The sequence below is a fragment of the Carassius carassius genome, chromosome 21 (genome assembly GCF_963082965.1).
Source record: "Carassius carassius chromosome 21, fCarCar2.1, whole genome shotgun sequence".
Taxonomy (NCBI): Eukaryota; Metazoa; Chordata; class Actinopteri; order Cypriniformes; family Cyprinidae; genus Carassius; species Carassius carassius.
In genome coordinates, this window is record NC_081775.1 from 22,088,626 (window position 1) to 22,108,379 (window position 19,754).

Genomic DNA, 19,754 nt, shown 5'->3' on the forward strand with positions numbered 1-19,754 from the left:
CACAGTTTCTGATATTCCCTAGAAGCAGCAACACTGTCGAATCCGATCTGTAAGAAATTCCATCACAGTCACACAGAAAGCGAACAACCATCCGTCTGTCGCCTTCCAATCTTATCCTCATCTGAATCTCTCCACCTCTCACTTTCACCCCTTCTCTCCATCTCTCTCATACTGATTCATGAGATATCCTGACAGTCTTTGTCTGCGTGTGAGCACACGCCAGGAAAGTGCCGCACGACAGATGCTTCAAACGGTCGTAAAAGAGTCGTTCTCCTATATTGTTTTTGTAGTTTGCTACATTTGCTGTCAAAACTACACAAGTTCTTCATGTTTTGGCATGAAGATTGTGAAATCTTAAACCCATTTAAGTGCATTTTTTTTCCACAGGCTGGTTTATTACTAGTTCATTCGACTCTTGGCCTACTGACCCCTGAATGACACTTGAAACCCCCTTCTGTGAGGACCTCTTAGAAAATCCAGAGCACCATAAACCACAACAATACCTCAGTATTTACAAAAAAAGTTGTATTATTTTGGGTTTAGGGGACAATTTAAAAGTTATTTGAAAGTTACCACTGACTACAGTATTGTATTATGCCAGGATGTCAGGATGAGCAAACATCTGCATGGTTCGAGCTAGGTTGTTTTAATTTTCACCCCTCTCACTGGGAAATTTCCCTTTTGTTTGACTTCGTCTTAAGTTACAGAGAGCAGCACAATGACTTTAGTCTGCTCTCACAGCCTCTTGTAATACTGTGAATAGGCAATAGAGGGCACCGTTTTAAAGATAAACAAGTTAAGCTGTCACAGGTATGGACAAAAAAATTAAATAAAAAAAGAAAGTGAGTAAAAAAGACCTTTAAATATATATTGAGAGATTTCATCTTGATTCAATCATGAATCATGAGCTCATTCAGGGGTGCGCTGTGAAACATCAAAGTGTCAGTTCTCGGCCTCAGGAACACAAAAACACGCGTTTAGAGGAACCTTGAGGTGAAAGACATTACCCACTCCATCTCAAAGCAGCTTGACGGCATATGAGAGCACAGACTGGTCTGTCAAGGTGTTTGTTTGGTTGAAAGTCTATTTGAAGAGTTCAGTCTGACGATGAGTTGAATGAATGCAGATACGGACTATGACAGTGCGACCATATGTGTGCCCTTTGAGAAAAAACACATACAAGCTCTTAAGCATATGTGTCCCAAGGCATCCATTAAAGAAACGACCAGAACATTAACTTTCAACTTTTTTTTTCACTATCTGAGTGCACAATATTTAAATATATATAGGTTATATGTGCTTCAAGTTCTGGAGCAGATCCAGGAATAGGTCTAGGCCTATTCTTTAACAGGCTTTTCGCACTCACCAGCCAAGAATGTGAAAATCCCCCTCAAACCCCGAACTCTTGCAAGGCATGGTTTCAACAGGTAAGTGCATCTGCAGGTGGCACACAGGTGAAACAGAAGACAAGCACGAAGGGAAAAGCCCTCAATAACAGAACACACATAATGAGAGAAGGCAGATGTGGGATCTCCATGAGAGTAACAGTCAAATAAACCCGCTAAACGGCGCATACGGTCAATGAGCCGTAGAATAACACAATTACATGGGATTATCTATCATTCAGACTGAAAACTGATTCTCGGTGAATCTCTTACTATTCTACAGCACGCAGGGGAAACTGCGAGGAAGGCCATTTTAGCTTGAGCCATTCATTAAACTGTAACCAGATATATAATTTAATCGTTCATCAACACTTGTGATTGAAACGTGCTGCTTTATAACTTACTGACACTGCACATCATCAAGACCTTGTTGAGCAGGCTCGCACTCACATAAACAAAAATAAGGCTGTAATCAGTGTGGTGTAATCACTGAGCCGACAGAAAATATACAGTAGGTAAGAGCAAGTACGCCCGCGTTAGAGCCTCATGCAAGACCTGTGGAGAGTCTGGGAATGAGACATGATGGAAACACAATGGGGCTCTTGTGTTGACCCTTTCTGCTGTCACCAGCGGAGCTCTATGTAGCACTCGTTTTGAAGGATCCCTATGATTAATTGCCTACTACTTGACAATGTCACTCGGCTGTCCACTCGGACAATAACACGGGTCACGGCACCAGAGCTGGCACCGCAGATAAACGACAACTGGCTTTCAGCACAGCCATTCATTCTTCAGTGGTACAGGCCAGAATTACACATCCTTAACGAGACCTGGATTGAAAAACAAACTTAAAATATATTTTTGCAGGCATTATTTCCTACAATGCTTAGATTCATTAATCATAGCTACGCCTTCGATGCAGAACACGTCAATGCAAAAATAATTAGAGTCAATGGCCACGGCACATTACTGTCAAATAGACAGTGACAGTGATGAATTGAGGGTAAACGGTACAATATGCCAGAAATGAAATATTTAAGTGTTAAAAGACCCGATGGCGTGCCTTCTATAGACTACAGAATGCTTCACATTTTTACAAAAACAACAAACAAATTCACACAGAAAGCATCAGTTTGTACTGTGTGGAAAAGAATCAAAGGAAAAAAGTTTCCTTGTGGGAACTGCTGTTGACTGTCGGATTATTTTGACTCCTTAAAATAGATGTAAAATGTTTTCTGTTTAATTAGAAAAAAAGGAGCCTATAGATATTACTAGAAGATTTCTTAACATAGTGATCAATTAGTTTTATGGATAAAATGGCCATGCAGTTTTACTGTAAATTGTTTATGGAACTAAAAAAAGTATGACTTAAAATATATTTTACAGTTAAAAACTATGTTTAGCAAGATAATACATGCACGTTATAATTTAGATGAAACACAGCAAAACATTCCCTGAAGTCCCAGCAGGACACATCCCGCTATATTCGACAAAATACTTCGATCTCTTTATAAAAGCAATACATGTTACATTTTATGTTGTTTAGTTAATATTTAATTCATTGTGCACTGTCCTGTGGGTTACCGCTATGGTGTTTTTGTGTGAATAACAATATACATTTTTAGTAATTGTTCATCATGTGGTATGGTAATTTACGGTACTACCTGTATTATTACAGTGGTTATTAGTGGTCAAATGTATAACTAAGTCTACTAAACATTACAGCACTACAGATCTTAGTTTTACAGTAATTCTAACCGTATTTGTTTTTTTTTACAGTCTTAATACATCTAATTAAAAGTCATCATCCATCTAATGGCCTGTGTAATGCTCAGTTTAGACCAGTGATCTGTTTCATGACCGTCGAAATGTTAAACTCTGGTTCTCCGAAAGAACCTGTTCTGCCCTCCTCTTAACAAGCAGAGGGGGAAACATTCAAGGCGTCCACGTTCTCTGCGCAGATTAACTGGAAACTTGAGGGGCGCAGAGTAGAGTTTGTGCTCTCCACAGCTGGGCAGCTGGAGAGAGTGAGAGAGTGAGAGAGAGAGAGAGAGAGAGAGAGAGAGAGAGAGAGAGAGAGAGAGAGAGAGACGGGAGACAACGCGAATCCCTTTGAAAGTCTGGGGCAGGAGAATGGCGGAGGGGCAGAATGTTTTCCTTTCGAGACGGCAAATGTGAGCCCACTATCATCACCGGCGGAAAACCTTTTATTTGTGTTGTGAAGCCACGAACAACTTTTAAACAACAGAGGTAACTGAGCTGAGGGAAGCGCGAGGTGTCCTGGCCCTCTCATCTCGAAATGAACTGTCACTGGGGACTACGATGGTTGGTAACTTTATGCGCTTTCTTTCAAGTGGGCTCACCCCGGGACACGCACCAGAGCACGCGGAAATGTGACAAGCCCGTATCGGTGAGTTTACCTAATGCACTTTGTGAAGTTGCTTCGCGCGCACTGCACGGACCTTTGCAGAAGCTCGTAAATGGCATGTCATCAAGGTCTATCATGCATGATATTATAATAGGAGATTGGTTCGCTGTTTGACCTTATCCGCTGCTTATGCAGGCTATTTTAAAGAGTTGCTTTTATTACCAACAACTGAAATAATTCAATTCAAAAACTGTGAGTCGAAATCATTAGAATTGTTGTAATGTTTGATACACGTTCAGTTGAACTTTTAGTATTTTATATATATATATATATATATATATATATATATTTTTAGTTGGATACAATTAAAGGGGGAAAAAAGTTCAAATGAAAAATGGTACAAATTTGCACGATCTTTTTCCTCAGACTGCAATTTATTCTTAACATAACTGTCTGGCCACTAAAATACGTATCCATTTTGCAGCAAATTAACTACTTTTGCTGTGAGGTTCAGTGACGTTTTCGTTTCTTATTTAATTATTCTGCACGATCTTGCTCTTCATATCATTAACAATAAAAGTATACATAAAATAGCCTAGTTATAATGTAAACCTTAATATAGACATTAGACATTTTATAGTGACATAATATTTGCTACAAAGATTTTAATATCTTAATATAATTATTATATTTGTTGCATTTCAGTGATCAACTGAGCAATAACGGAATATCTATTTTAAAACAAAAGTTATTTAGTGGCGTCCAGCCAGCCGCGTGTCACTTCTTGTCATGTAATTATAGAAATCTGGGCCAGAAAAATGAATTTCGTGCCAAGTGAAATACTGCTAAAATCTTGCCAGTGCAGTGCCAGTTTATGTGTCAAAGGAAAAAGGGGGAAGCCCCACGGGGGTGAATAGACTTCAAATGCATTTATTTGGAAAAAATCACTGACCCCCATAAACTGATCAAGTTTCATTGAGACGAGAACTGTTAGAGTAGTTATCGAGCATATTTACTTCATTATGATTTGGCAAGTGCGCGAGGCTGTTAAACGCAATTAATGTCTCGCTTTCATCTGAGCCATACAGTGTGTGGAGGAGAGGATTCATCATCAGTAGAGGAGGAGAGACACATTATATTCCATCAAAAATATGTAATATTGACTAACCCAAGTTTTAAAAGAGATTGGTTCTTCACTCATTCAACAGAGCGTTTGTGTATTTTAAGGCAGAAATGCAAGTCTTTGTAAGTCTTTTAACAAATCTTTATTAAACATAAGACGAAATTTAATGCATTAGCCTATGCACACAAACGTTCTACATTTCTTTTTGCGTTGACAATTAATGTTTATCTTTTCCTTTAGATTTATATCATTAATGGTCCCATTGTTCAGGATGTGACCTGTGCCTTCTTAATGTAATTCATAATGCGCGAGTACTGCGAGGCCTGTTTTTAGTTAAGAAATTACTCCATAAAACAGAGCAGAGGGTCTGTGAATGTGACCTGCTCATACAGAATATATTACTTTATAATGTTCTCTCCAGTAAAGCTGGTCAGTGTTCGAGTCATTTCCACAGGTGTCCAAATACAATATGAAGACGTGAGCAGTCGCGAGCACATTGGCCATTTAGACGTTAAGAGAATAAATAAAAAAATTTTTTTCAAAGAAATAAATAGCTGCAGTTTGACGATGCACATTAAAATCAATGCGAAATAGGTAAGATAATTTAAAAAGATAATTTAAAAAGCTAGTTTTAATACGTGCCAAGTTCTTAAAAATACAATCTAAACTTTGTATTATGTGTTGGTTTCATACATTCTTGAAACACATTATACCAATTTTTAAAAATATAGATTTTATGAGCCTAAAATGTCACTTGGTGTAACAATCAAGGAAAAAGTACTAAAACACATCCTTATTTTCAAAATATTTACTTTTAAAAAGTTTTCTATACACATACACACATATCATGAAATAAAGGTATCCTCTCTTTTTTCACTCACATGACAGCAAACTGATATTCTGCATGTTACACCCTGACAAAAATATTAAAATGACATTAATTTAAAAATAATCATAGAGGAGTTATATAGTTAAATCATTTCTGTATGAACAGCATTCCTTAATGTAAGCAAGCATGAGATATCTGGGGGAAAAAATAGTCAAACATCACTTGCAATTCTTTCTGCTCTCATTAACATCAGTTCTGACTCGTGGTTAATAAACTCTCAACTGCTTTTTCCTGATCTGAGGTGGTTGAACAATTCATTAAATTGAAAGGTTTACCGTTTAAGAGTGAGTTGTTCATTGAAGGTTACATTTTACAAGGGCACAGCTATTGACAGCCTCAGCAACTATAAATACTTTAAAGTTTCAGAGGGTGTAGAACAGCAGAGGTTTGCAGCGCTGCAGAGTGTAAAGGCCCTTTTTACGAGAAGAGGCACACTGTAAACTAAGAACCCCAGTTAAACATTTCCACCACAGATTTAATACGCCAGCTCTATCAGTGCACTGGCATGAACCGAGTCTTCTGTGACACAGCTACCATACGGTGCTTTTTTCCCCCTGGTTTGACTTCAAATAAGGAAAAAGTTAATGCATATGAATGCATGTGACCTGTGGAATTCAGTTTGAGATTGTTGTATAAGTGTATAACACTTTATCAGTCTGCTTTATGCAGTCGAAAACATAGATTATGATGTCTTATGATAATAAAATTGATATTTACCAAATACATAAGCTAATCTTCTCAAAATGAAGTTATTTGAGTTGTTACACTGAAGTATTTATTTCAGTTTGATGTCTGACCCTAAAATCTCCTCTTCGTTTTTCTTTATCAAGCAGAAAGACATGAACTCCTTTTTGTGGACCGTGAAACGGCCTCCTCCTTATGCTCCGTCCTATCTGTTTGGGACAATCCACGTCCCGTACACTCGAGTCTGGGACTACATCCCCGAGAGCTCAAAACGGGCCTTCCAGAGCAGCACCAATGTGTTTTTTGAACTGGATCTCACAGATCCCCTGACCATCTCAAAACTCACTAGCTGCCAGCTTTTGCCCAACGGAGAAAACCTCCAGACGTTACTGCCGCACGATCTGTACCGCCGACTCAAGCGCCACCTGGACTACGTCAAACACATGATGCCCTTCTGGATGACGGCAGACCAGCGTGGCCGGGGGCTTTATGCCGACTACCTCTTCAATGCCATCGCAGGCAACTGGGAACGCAAGAGGCCTGTATGGGTGATGCTGATGGTGAACTCGCTGACCGAAGCAGATGTGCGGTCACGGGGAACTCCGGTGCTAGACCTGTTCTTGGCGCAGGAGGCGGAGCGTCTCGGAAAGCAGACAGGTGCTGTGGAGAGGGTGGAGGAACAGTGCCATCCCCTGAATGGACTGAACTTCTCACAGGTCAGTGAGCAGGCTACCAGACAGAGAGTCCCGTGTATGTGTTTTGGCAAGGGTGCATGGGAGATCCGTTGGTTAAAAAAAGGTGTTGTTGTGGATTAAGTGATTATGAATATCCACAGACAAACAGAGCAAGGAGGAAATGAGAAAAAAGTCTGACACAAAGTCTGGAGTTAAGTCAGAGTGGGAGGGAGAGCAGCTGTCAGGCTGATAGATTGGTGTGGAAATCAATGCTGAATAAAATTTATGAGGTATAGAAGGAGAAAAGAGGATGACTGTCTGCCTGTGGGGTCGCGCTGTCATCTGACACGTCTTGATTATCCTATTGCTGCCTGTCGAATGTAACATTAGAGTAAAAGATGGAAAAACTAACCTTATTGCTTGATGATATGCAGGTGGAGGATATCCAGCTCTTATTTCTGCACTGAAAAATGAGTGGGTTAAAGATATGTATAGAGTGGAGGAGTTATATTAACCAGGCAGAGTGTTTTGTTCCTTGCGTGCCACACACACTACTCTATTTTACATAGAATTTATATATTACATTTCATATATATACGTTTTAGCAAAAAAACTAATTCTGCACACTATCTAGGCAAAATATCTAAATATTTATTTATTACGGTTCATCAGGAATTTTTAAATATGACATCACAAAGTACACCCCATTTCATGAACAATGTTTTAAAAATGAATAACTTTATATATATGAAGTAATACATTTCAAAAACTATATATTAAATGGATTATTTGTGTGAGTGTGTGTGTGTGTGTGTTTGATTGAAAAAAATATGTAAACCTAACCTCTTATTTTCTAAGATTTTTAAAATGCTAAATTATATAATTTAGTTTTTGTAGTCATCGACAGGTTAAATGATCAAACTATTTTAATTAAATTTTTATATTTAATGTATATTTTTAAATTTTAATTAAGATTTTAATTATACACACACACAACAGTCTCATGTGACCTCAACATGACCACAATACACTGCTTACCACCACAAAACCTGCATCGGCGGCAGCAATACAGACATGAATGCTCACACTGCAACTCAATCTGTGAACCGGGGCCCCTCTGGGACAGGCAACAGGGTTCCTGTGCTAATTTGAGAGGGTACAGGGGCAATGTAGCCTCTCCACTTTCATCAGCACCTCCTAACTATGCTGTCAAAAAAGAACATGCCTGCAGGGCCTGCCAGCCAGCGCACCCCTGTAAGGAATCGTGAGAAATGTGGACCCAGCGTAGGGTGACAGCTCTCTCATCTTTAATCTGGGACAGGTCAAAATACCACTCTCATTCCCAGGCTAACAAAATCAAAATATCTCTCTTTAATTTTTTTTAAATGTAGCAGCAAATTATACTTTCAGACAGAATGGGTTTTAGATAGAATTACAATTTGGATATTTGTTGCATCAAATATTTCTTTGAGTATGAGTTTATTTTTCACTGCATTGCGTTCATATGCTAAATGTCACCAGAAAGGGCAGAACAGATGGAGTTAGGCATTGCAATATGAACTGTTACAAAGTACTCCTAATGATTCTAGAAGTCTCTGCTTTAGATTCTGCCGAAGGCTCAGCCAGCGATCCATTTTAATCACAGGGCTAATCAGCAAGCTTTTGAACATCTGAATTTCCTACAGCTTTCCGCCCAAAAATAGTCCAAGAAGAAGTAAAGAGCATGAAATGAAAATGACAGGCAAATGATTATGCTGTATTTGAATCTGAGGGATAATTTAAGCGCTGCGCTCTCCTGGAACGCTCAAGCAGGAGTGAGGTCAGACGGCAAGATCATGCGTGGAGGCAAGAAGGAAGGGGTTGGATGATGTGTAGGCTGTGGTGTCGCTGCGAGGCTTAATCTGAAACATGAGCCGCAGGATTGTGGGAGATCAGAGTTGGGAACGCGTCCAAATGTCGCTAGCCAGCGTATTAATCGTTCCCAATAAAAGTAACTGCCTACGATATCGTCAAACTTGCAGCGCTCTCTTTCTCGGGTTTTCATGGCGTGAGTCATCAGTTATCGCTGGCATCTCCACTCTAGGATTTGTGTCAGCCACCCTGGCCTTCACCTTGGGTTAAAGCAGTTAGCCTGACCTTTTCCTCTCTGTTCGCCAAGAGTTCAGGAAGTGCTTTGAGCTCAAAAGGTGCTACAGAAAAACAGGTCCCCATCTCAATGCTGATGTGGTTCCTCAGAGGATAATGGGGTGCGATGCCTGGAGGACAGAGCGGTTTGCCTGGCCTGGCAAAGATCCACGTCTGGCTCTCGGATGGAGCGCAGGGGGAAGTTAAGGGGCATTGGGGAGGGTTTGGCTTTCTCCTTGAAGCAGCAGTGGTGAGTTTCAAAGGCCACATGGAGCGCATGGTTCATCTCCAGCTCTGCAAACGTGGATGAGTATAGAAAGCTGGGTATGATAGGAAGCAACACATGCTTGCTTAAAGCGTGCAGAATGCACAAAGCGATAGCAGTACTGGGTCTCTATAGGGATGAAGAGCAAGTTGTTTATCTCTGGTTTTGTGAGAAAAGCTCCCATGATGCATCAGTGGAATGCCTATGCTAAAGCAGGGTACGTAAGCATGTGCTTATTTATTTATCTTGAGTTCTCATTGTAGCTAGCATTTTAACATTGGGGGAGGAGAAAAAAATTTATAAGAGCATATATATGTCACCCTTCTCTGGGCTGAGGTCAAAGGTCGCGGCCTTGCTGACGATGTAGACAACCTCATGGATACTAGAGTCTATGTGTGATACTGGCTAGCAAAGCAGAAAAGTCACAAGGCTATTTTAGGCTCTGTGTAAGGAGTGAAAACCCCACTGCAAACTCAAACTCAGACTAACAGAATAAAGTTGCTGGAACTCACACTTTAGCAGAAGCCACATCTGTTTTCAGCTGTGAAGAAGTGCTGAAGTGTTGATGGACCTTAGAGGGATAAGAGTCTGTTAAAATGGGATTAACAGAAATATATAGGTCAAATACAGCAGAAATATTTGTACACTCACTGTGTAGTTGTCATGAGCTCTTCGTCATATTGTTATACAGCAATTAGTTCCAGTCCACTGATTTGTTTGTATCACTCCGCTTCTCAGTGTTTGCTGCAGAGAATTCAAACTGTATTGACTACAGTCTTTTTGTTGGCAGAAAGAAAATAAACCATACTGTATTACCAGCCTTATTTTGAATAAAATGTCAAGTTACTTTATATTATTTGTTAACAACTTGTTCATAAGTTTGGGGTCGGTAAGATTTTTTTTTTTTTTGTAATACTTTTACTGTGCAAGGACGTATTAAATTGATCAAAAGTGACAGTGAAGACATTTACAATGTTATAAAAGAACTGTCTATTCAGAAAATCATGGTTTCTCCCAAAATATTAAGTTGCACAACTGTTTTCCAATTTAATAATAAGAAATGTGTCTTGAGCACCAAATAAGCATATTACAGTCATTTCTGCTTGAAGAATAACGTGGCACTGATGACTGGAGTAATGATGCTGAAAACTAAAAGCTAAAATACATTTATATTAAATTACATTTATTCCTATTTTAAAATCTATTCAAATAGAACAGTTCTTTTAAATTGTAATAATATTTCCCAATATATTCCTGCATTTTTAAACACATAAACAGCCTTGCTGAGCATAAAAGACTTCTTTCAAACTTGCAACTTACAGAACATCACAAGAAAACAACTGTATCACAGCCATTTACTTTTGCTTGTATGCTTATTGTTTAATTAGAAAAGTTATTAGGAATGATACCATGATGGAAAATGTGTGGAAAAGTTCCATCATACATTTGGCAAATGTCTCAGCTGGCTTATGTTCAAAACAGATCATCATCAGTATTCAGCTACAAATATTTACTCAGCACTCCATGCTGTAACCATCTGATGGACCTCAGATAAATAATGCATATTTAAATGATAGAATTAAGGAGAATCTGACTTTTGCCGCATTTAAATATTTACATTCCATGTCTCATGTGTAAGAACTGGGCGCTATGATCTGCTGGCATGAGCAACAGCGTGATGGAAAAAGCAGCCACCTCTGTTCTGTTATCCTGCTGGATAACCTCCTAGACCAAAATATTCTCCTTACCTCTCTCTGTCACCAGATTTTTTTTCTCTCTCGTCCTCTTTGTGGAGGCTTTTTGCACACCTCTGTGATACTTTACCTGCAGAATGGAATATGAGTGTCAGCATGCAATGGAATTAGAATGACTGGAGAGTTTGAATAATATGGGAATGAGAACACATGAGCTTCAGTCTGATGGAAGCAAAGATGTTATCATCAAATTCTTTCCTCATTGTTTCAAGATGGTATTGGAGTCTGGTGTTTTCACGTGGCTGATTGGATGATGTTTTAAGCATGTCTTTAAATATTACCCAAGATTCTGGCACTCTCTACTTCATAAATGCTTCTGACTCAGGAATGACCTCGGTTTGTATATCCACAATTTAATTTTCTCAATTACCCATCATGCTGGTAAAGAAATGCAATTTCCATTTTGAGGATGTCCACTAGGGGACTTAAGCCTTCAATGATATCAAGAGCAAATGTGCGTAAGTGGCACCGGAGCCAAATCAGGCGATCTGCGGGGCCCGTGAGCATACACGCGGCAGTCAAACTGCTGGCCTAATTACTTAATTGGCCTTTCTAATGACTAAATTGCCCCCTGTTGTCCAGAACCACTTAGACAATTATGTATTGGCCTGAAAAGGAGGCTTGCTCTGTAACTCACTGAAGTGGAAAAGCCAAGCCATGGATACTGTGAATGTTTACTTTCATCAGATGGGAGGTATTTACCTACATCAAAGTGCCATCTTACCCAGAGCGTGGCACACACACAGCGAGGAAGCGATGCTCTTGCAGGACCAACTCTCTGTCTGTGCTGAGGGTGCGGCCTTCCTCGAAGAGGAAATTATCCATGCAGTACACACTGACGTTTGTGTCCCACAAACATCCTGTTTGTGCGGCTTGCTGTCAAGTTTAAAATAGAAGTAGATACGGTTAATAGGTGTAATGAATTCTGACTCAACAGCAAAAGATGTGTCTGCAAGTCTCACTTATGTTCACTAAGGCTGCTTTTATTTGAATAAAGACACAGGAAAAACAGTACTATTATAAAATATTATTGCCATTTAAAATAACCATTTTCTATTTTAATATGTTTTTAAATGTCATTTATTCATGTACTTGTGTACAGAGTACAGAGTACTTGTGTCTTCAGTCACGTGATGCTTCAGAAATCATTCTAATATGCTGATTTGATGCTTAAGAAACCTTTCTTATTTTTAATGTTGAAAACAGTTGAGCTTTGTAAAAAAATTTTGTGAAAACGTGATACATTTTTAGGATCCTTTGATCAATACAAGGTTAAAAAGAAAAGCATTTATTTGAAAGACGAATATTTTGATGCATTATAAATGTTTTACTGTCTATTTTCATCAATATAATACATGCTTGATGAATAAAGGTATTAAGAAAAATATCTGACTAACCCAAACTTTTTAATATTTTGCATGTATTAATATTACATATTATATCAACAAAGGTGGTGCTTTGATAGCTGTAGTGGCAGTGCTTTAACAGGGATGAATGTCGAGCTTTAGTGCCTTGCTGACAGTTGGTATTAGACCTTTATCGTGCTAAAATATAGCTTACTGTCTCAGTGCTAAAAACCTTCTCCTTTAAAGAATTGCCACTAAAATATTCACGAAAAAAGTCAAGTAGTGAGTTAATCTAAATCTCATTACTCAGCTAACCCATTCCTAATTTATATACACTTAGGTTTTGCTTGACAGGGTTAGATGAACATGCTCCTCCCAAACTTTCATTTAAAGCACCATATAAATGTCCTAACATACAGATATTGAGGCTGATTTTGTGCATGCAAGTTGCTGTTAACAGTGAGTGGTCCCTGGTGCTTCCTATTGTAAGTGATTCATGAAACATCTCAATGACTGAATGAATGGTCTGTCTGGTTAAGTCTGTTGTGCTACAGTATTCCAGCCCTAATGAATTCTGCACATTGGGGATAGATTGTGCTCGAGCAGCAGAGCTATGAACTCCCAGCAGCTGGGAATGCACAAGACAGAGTGCTATTCCACACAGCTGTGATCCCAGCGCCAAGATCCAGCTTTCTTTTCCTTTCTCTTCATCATCTTCACTGCATTCCTTCTTTGAGAATGGAACAGTCATTTCATCTTTGCTTTAATGGTCTCACGTCACGCGAGAGGTCGCCCACCGGCTGTCTCACCTATCAGCGAGAACAAGGTCTAAATACAGTAAAAAAATTATAAAAACACACACACACACACACACATACACACAAATACAAGCAATGGTTGTAACAGAGTTACACCGGATAACACACTACAAACACTCTTCAGCCAGTCAACAGATAAAGAGGTTTTCAGAGTGTTCCCTCTTCATAGGAAAGATTCTTTTCCTTTCACCCTTTCAGAAATATGAGGAGACTTTCCAGCATTGCTTTTGTTAATGGAACAAAGAACAGAGATTGAAATGAGACTGAAATATATAAAATAGAATATTTGTCTTGTGCACACTTGAACTACTTGTGTGGTCAACTTCATCTCCTTTAAAAGTGAATTATTGTAAGACACTGCATTTAAATAAGAAAGTGAATATTATATATACCAAAGGTTTGGGGCCAGTAAGTTTTTTTTTTTTTTTTTTTTTTAAGAAATTAATATTTGTAATCCATCCTAGGTTACAGTGGATCCAGTGGTCTTTTTCTGCATCTTATCAGGTCCATAGCACACATGTACAGCCTCTTGGTGACCTCTGCTCTAATATGATCCATACTCTCCCTAAATACTCCTCTGGGTCCTGCCCGCACATGTCCACACAAAGCCCATGAGTCGAGTAAAGATGGGAATATGGCTACTTTTGTGACCCCTGGACAAGCAGGCACGTGCATGCAGAGTAAGAATCATTGCCCTAATCACAACATTCATGATCCTAATGGACAGTTTTGCACTATAAAGCTTCAGCCAGACTGCTTGAACAGATGCTGCTATCCACTGGCTAAAACTCTCTTCTTCTTTTATAATTTCTACCTCCGCCTCAGACAAAGTTTTCATAGCTCGCCCCCGCCGCGTTAGGACTGATGTGAAAAACGCCAGCTGGATCGCTTGAAATGCAGCTCCTCTCATAAAGTTTTACAGGCATGCACATAAATCCTCTGATTCCCTGTCAACCTCTTCCCTTCAAAACCCGCTTGCCGTCACTTTGTCACCGTAACCTCTGTGGTCTCGGAATCCGAACGACCCCTGATCATCAGTGCCTGAGGGATAAAGATAGGCTTCAGTGATATTAACAAGGCATCATACTCGGTTACACAGTTATCGCCATTCTGCTCTTGAGAAAGGCATCATGGGAAAGATTGTACGTCCCTCCATCCATTTTTTTAAATGAGATCAGAATGAGATAAGACAAATTCAGTCCCAGTTCATCAATAAATGAGGGATGTAAAATGGTGCTCACTGTTCGTGGCTGTTAGAGAGCGGATTATATAGCTACATGTGGAACCAAGTACATCTACAGCACTTGTTTATGGCATTTGGAGGGCTTTTTTCCCCAGTCCGTCTAAGACGACAGCAGATAGGTCCAGATTAGCACACGATTAGGTTTCTGCACTGCGCTAATACTGGTTTAGTGCCAGTGACATCACAGGGGAGACGCTGACACTTATCCATTACTAACAGTTCATCACCGTCTTGTTTTATCCCCACTCCTTTATTCTTAACCCATCTCTGCTCTTACTCTCAACTCTTCATAGCCTTCATTCAGTGTTCATAATGCTTTTTACAAAGCATAAAAATTATAGTTTAAAAAAAATTCTGTCTTCATTTACACACCCTATAGTGTAATTTCAAACCCATAAGATAGACTGTCTGTCTGTGTGGAACATCGAAGTGGTTATCAAGCAGAATGTACAAGCGTCTCTTTTCCCTAGAGGGACAAGGAGCATATTAAATACTGTATTTTATTAAAAGTGTCAGCTGGCCCTGAAATACATAATGAAATGGGACAATAAAAAAAAAAATAGAAACAAATAACATTAAAATTACATATTTGGACATTGATTCATTTAAAAGTTTTTTTTTAAATTCTTTATATTAGTCACTTGTTGCGTTTAATGCAGGATTTATTTTTATTAGTTTGCCATTCTTGGTCCCTTTTCAGTTTCACTGTGTGGACCAAAAGTAGTTTTGACAAACTGCTAAAAGTTTTGTATGAAAGTGATATGGGTTTAAAATGCCATGAGGGTAAATAAATGGTCCGTTAATTTTCATTTTTGGGTAAAGTATCCCGAATGTCATTGCTGAAAGTTTTTAGTCCTGTCTTTGGTTGATACATTTCCTTTGCTTACATTCCTTCCAGTGCATGAAACTGTCCAAACTTCAGGCTGTCCTTGAGTTAAATACTTCTACCCCCCTGTTTTTATAATCTTTTTTTTCCAGAAACCATATACTGTTGATTCACCCTACAGAGAGATTCTGGTTAGCCACTCAGAGTTGCATTGTTTAAGTCAGTTGTGAAGTTGGGACATGGTGTTTGTCTTCTACCCCGGTTGTCTGCTGGTTGAACTTTCAACATTCGGATGTTCTTGTTTTACGTATGTAAAAACGGAGTGATTGAAAGAAGGGAACTTTTGCCTTTTTCCTTATTTGTGGCCAAGAAAAGAGATGTTTTGGCGTATCGTTCCTCTCATCTTCCCTGTTTTTCATCTGCCTCAGATCTTGCTCAATTTCACCTGCCATTTAATGTTCCGATTCCGATTCCTGTTCTCCACCTCTCTTCTTTCTCAGCTTTCCCTCTGCTTTCCCACTGGAACAGCTTATATGTAATATCAAACACATGGCAACGTTTATAGAAGGCAAATGAGTTGAGAAATCAAATTTGCTTAACGATTCCAGCTCTGGTTTTTCAGGAAACGGTTACCATGGGAGATGATGATGGGCATCTGAAATTACACCCTCCAGACAGAAAGACAGGAAGAAAGAGAAAAAGTGAGAAATCGCAGGTTGTCAGGTTCAAAGTAGGAGAGGGCACACGTCTGAAAGTCTCATTGATGTGCTCTGTGGCGAAACCAGAGCTGAACAAACCAGTGTTGTTATTCTTAACTAAAACTATATAAAAAATTGCTGATTAAAATAAAATAAAATGTATTAGATGAAAAACATATTTGAAATATCTCAAGTAAGTTTTAGCTGAAATACAAAAATTAATAAAGCTAAATATAAATAGAAAATAATAATAATAATGAAAAAAATATATATATGAAATTGTAAAAGTTAAAAGCATACTCGATATTTAACAACAACAAATTAAAAAAAAACATACATAAAAATCCTAAAGCAGCACTGAAACAAACTAATGAGTGACCAGCTGTGAGGCAAAACTGGAAAGAAAGAAAGAAAGAAAGAAAGAAAGAAAGAAAGAAAGAAAGAAAGAAAGAAAGAAAGAAAGACTCAGTTAGCACCTCAGAAGAAAAGCTCCTTAATACACCATTTTATAAATTGTTTAATTGCGTTTATGACTTGTAAATTGGCATTTGAGGCCACATCAGCAATGAATGAAAATGAGGAAAAACAAAGACTGGGAACAGGGATATAATATGGTACCATCTTGCATTCTTTCTGCTGCGAGCTGGACACTGAGAAAGAGAGAGAAAGGCGGGGGTTCGGGTGGGAGTGAACACGCAGGCCTATTCAGATAGCATAGTTTGGCTTGGCAGTGAAAAGCATGTGTGTAAGCATTCTGGGTAATTGGTTTCTGATGCCCCTGTCAGTTTTCAGCCAGACCACCTGCCCAAGGGAGGAGGTAGAGAGAGAGAGAGAGAGAGAGAGAGAAAGAGACTTGCACTACAGTATCTCTATTCCACCCATCAAGCTCTTAACCCTCCCTTACTTTCCAAAACGCCCCCAATTCAGCTCCCATTGCAACACTGGATCATTCACGGGACCCATGTACAGTGTATTTGATTATGATGATGGTCAGATGGGCATCACAGTACGAGATCAGCTCCGGCGAGGCTCGGTCGTCCCTCGAGCACGGTGCCAGCGGATATGTGCACCACAAGGCAACTTTACAGAACCTCTAATGTGAAAAATATGGCTTTAGGCACTCATCCGTGCCAGAGAGCGCTTTTCCGTGGCTAGCCGTGATATTCGATCGACATGCATTAGCAAATCCTTTCGTTTTCAAGCGCATAAATCTCGCTTCTCTGTTCCGGCTCTCACAGGTAACAGCCATAACAGCTATTTCTCAATGTTTTGAGGCAAAAAACGAAACAAAAAACAGACTTTATCTGCCATGTCTGAGCGGCAACAGTGCTCAAAGCAATGTTCCAGAGAGACAGATCGCTGTTGGCATGCCAAAAGCTAAGAGAGATGGAGAAAATAGATGTGCGAGAGAAAGATTGTGTGTATAACGGACACCTTCCAGACGTAGCTCAGCTATTATGGCGGCCAACTCAAGCACATGGCTGCAGTGTGAATGGCTTTTTAATGCCTGCTAACAGCAGTGGTATTTAGCACGGTGGCGAACTGGAGATGGGAAGAGAGTGTTGACAGAGCTGGGACGGGTCTTTCCAGCCATCCCTGACTGAGCCGAACACGTCAGATTTCCTTGGTGTCCACTAATCCTGAATGTTACCACCATTTACGCTTGCTGGATTCGTTTAGAACTACATGTAAAGGCAGCCAAAAATGACTTGAAAGGCTCAAAAAACATCTTGGAGTGGTTCAATTAATGGTATAATGTGTTTTTGCTGGAATAATGTAGAGAGAAATTAGCTGAGAGTTTAGAAAATGGGTGTGGAGATGTATTAGGACATTGTTGTGATTCCAGGGAGTCTGTTTTTATAGCGCCACATTTGGCCCACCAGCTGAGGCAATTACGGATTTTATGACTTTTCAGTCCAAGATTTACATATTTCAGCACCTTTGACTCCAGCTTTGAGATGACTTCAGTGTCTCTATAACTTTGAAAGGCAGTTATACCGCTTTGCACTTACAAATGTTTACTGTGTTTGTGTATATGTGTGCTCAAGACGTTCTCTGTGTCAGCTGGTCTGTATACAGCCACAACCTGTAGCTTCAGTTGTAAATTCCCCAACAAATTCCTAAAAACAGGTCAGAGGAGGGTAAAACAGGTCACTGCAGAGAAGATACAGCATAAGACTGAATACACTTTGGAAAGAAGTTAAAGAAATGCTCTCAGTTCAAAATAAGTAAGGCTCTATTAACAGCATCTGTCTATAACACAAAATTATTTGGACCCGTCTCTTAGTTTCCAAACATCACTTTTAAGTAATGCACTCATTTACATTTATGCATTAAGCACTCACAATGGAAGTCAAAGGTGCAAGGCTTTGCGCCATGATAAATGCTAAAAATTCAATATTTCATAAGGCATAGCTACAAGACAAACATTATGTGTGTCAATGTGTAAAATTAATAACTTAAAGGGATAGTTCATCCAAAATTCTCTTATCCTTACTCACCCTCATGCCATTACAAACCTGTATGCATTTTGCTCCTCTGCTGAACACAAAGAAAAATATTTTGAAGAATGTTGATAACCAGTTTCAGATCCCGTTGACCTCCATTGTAATTTTAGTCTATACAATGCACAAAAAAGGCAGTAGCGCCAAACATTCTCTCAAGATCTCTTTCATCTCTGTATCTTTGTCAATGGAAATCAAAACTATTTAGTCACCAACATCCATCAAAATATCTTTTAAATAGTAAACGATGACAGGATTTTTAGGTTCCAGCTCTAAAATGTGATTGGATGAGCCATGTGAATGTAAATTAGCCAAAAGAAAACTTGTGATCGCACATCAGGTGAATGCCATATTAATGGACCATCTTGTCAACAGCCTATAGTTAAGCTAAAGAACAATTTTACTTGGTGGAAAACTTGATTCTTGTAATTACTACAATCAAATATCTATAAAAATTTTTTTTACTGAACATACATGTCATTTAAAATTGATGTTGTGGCTATTTTATGAGGTATCCTGAAATGGTCACAAAGTTTTATTTTCTAATAAAGTTTAAATCTACATTTATGCATTGCATAATATAAGCAAACTTAATGTACACTTTATAAAATTCATATATTCCCTGGGAATCAAACCCATGACCCATGGTGTTGCTTAATTTTATTTGTTAAGCACAGCATTTCTCTGTTCAGTAGACACAACGAACTAAGAAAAGGGTTAAATGTAAGAACGTTTTTAAAAAAGAAATCTATCTACCAGGGGGCATGTGTGTGCATTCTCTTCCATAATGCCTTTACCAGCCAAATGCGGACCCCCTCCCACCTTGTGTTCTTCGGTAGCCGTGACCCCACTGTGTAGAGGTCGAGTGTGACAGTGCTCCATATATTGCGAGAAAAGCACACAGGAGCTTGTTAACTTACTAAGCCACATGGCCCCCTGCTGCTCACATTTTGTTTGGAGTGCCATCCGTCTCGGGGGTGAACGAGCCCTGTTACACCGTCACAGAGCAGAGACGTTTTCCCCCACCCTTAGAGCTGCCCACGGTGAAACAGC

At 39.2% G+C, this 19,754-nt stretch overlaps 1 protein-coding gene across 2 annotated transcripts in view; it reads left to right on the forward strand.

The window, feature by feature from the left end:
• Positions 1–3,342: 3,342 nt before the first annotated feature.
• Positions 3,343–19,754, forward strand: part of LOC132097862 (metalloprotease TIKI2) — a 57,119-nt gene continuing 40,707 nt past the window's right edge. Inside the window, exons 1-2 of one of the 2 annotated variants that reach the window (XM_059503832.1) lie at positions 3,343–3,795; positions 6,599–7,165. In XM_059503832.1, the coding sequence (XP_059359815.1) occupies positions 3,685–3,795; positions 6,599–7,165 (678 nt within the window). In that variant the 5' untranslated portion in view covers positions 3,343–3,684. Of the gene's footprint in view, positions 3,796–6,595; positions 7,166–19,754 lie in introns of both variants that reach the window. The other variant, XM_059503831.1, reaches the window with a different exon arrangement.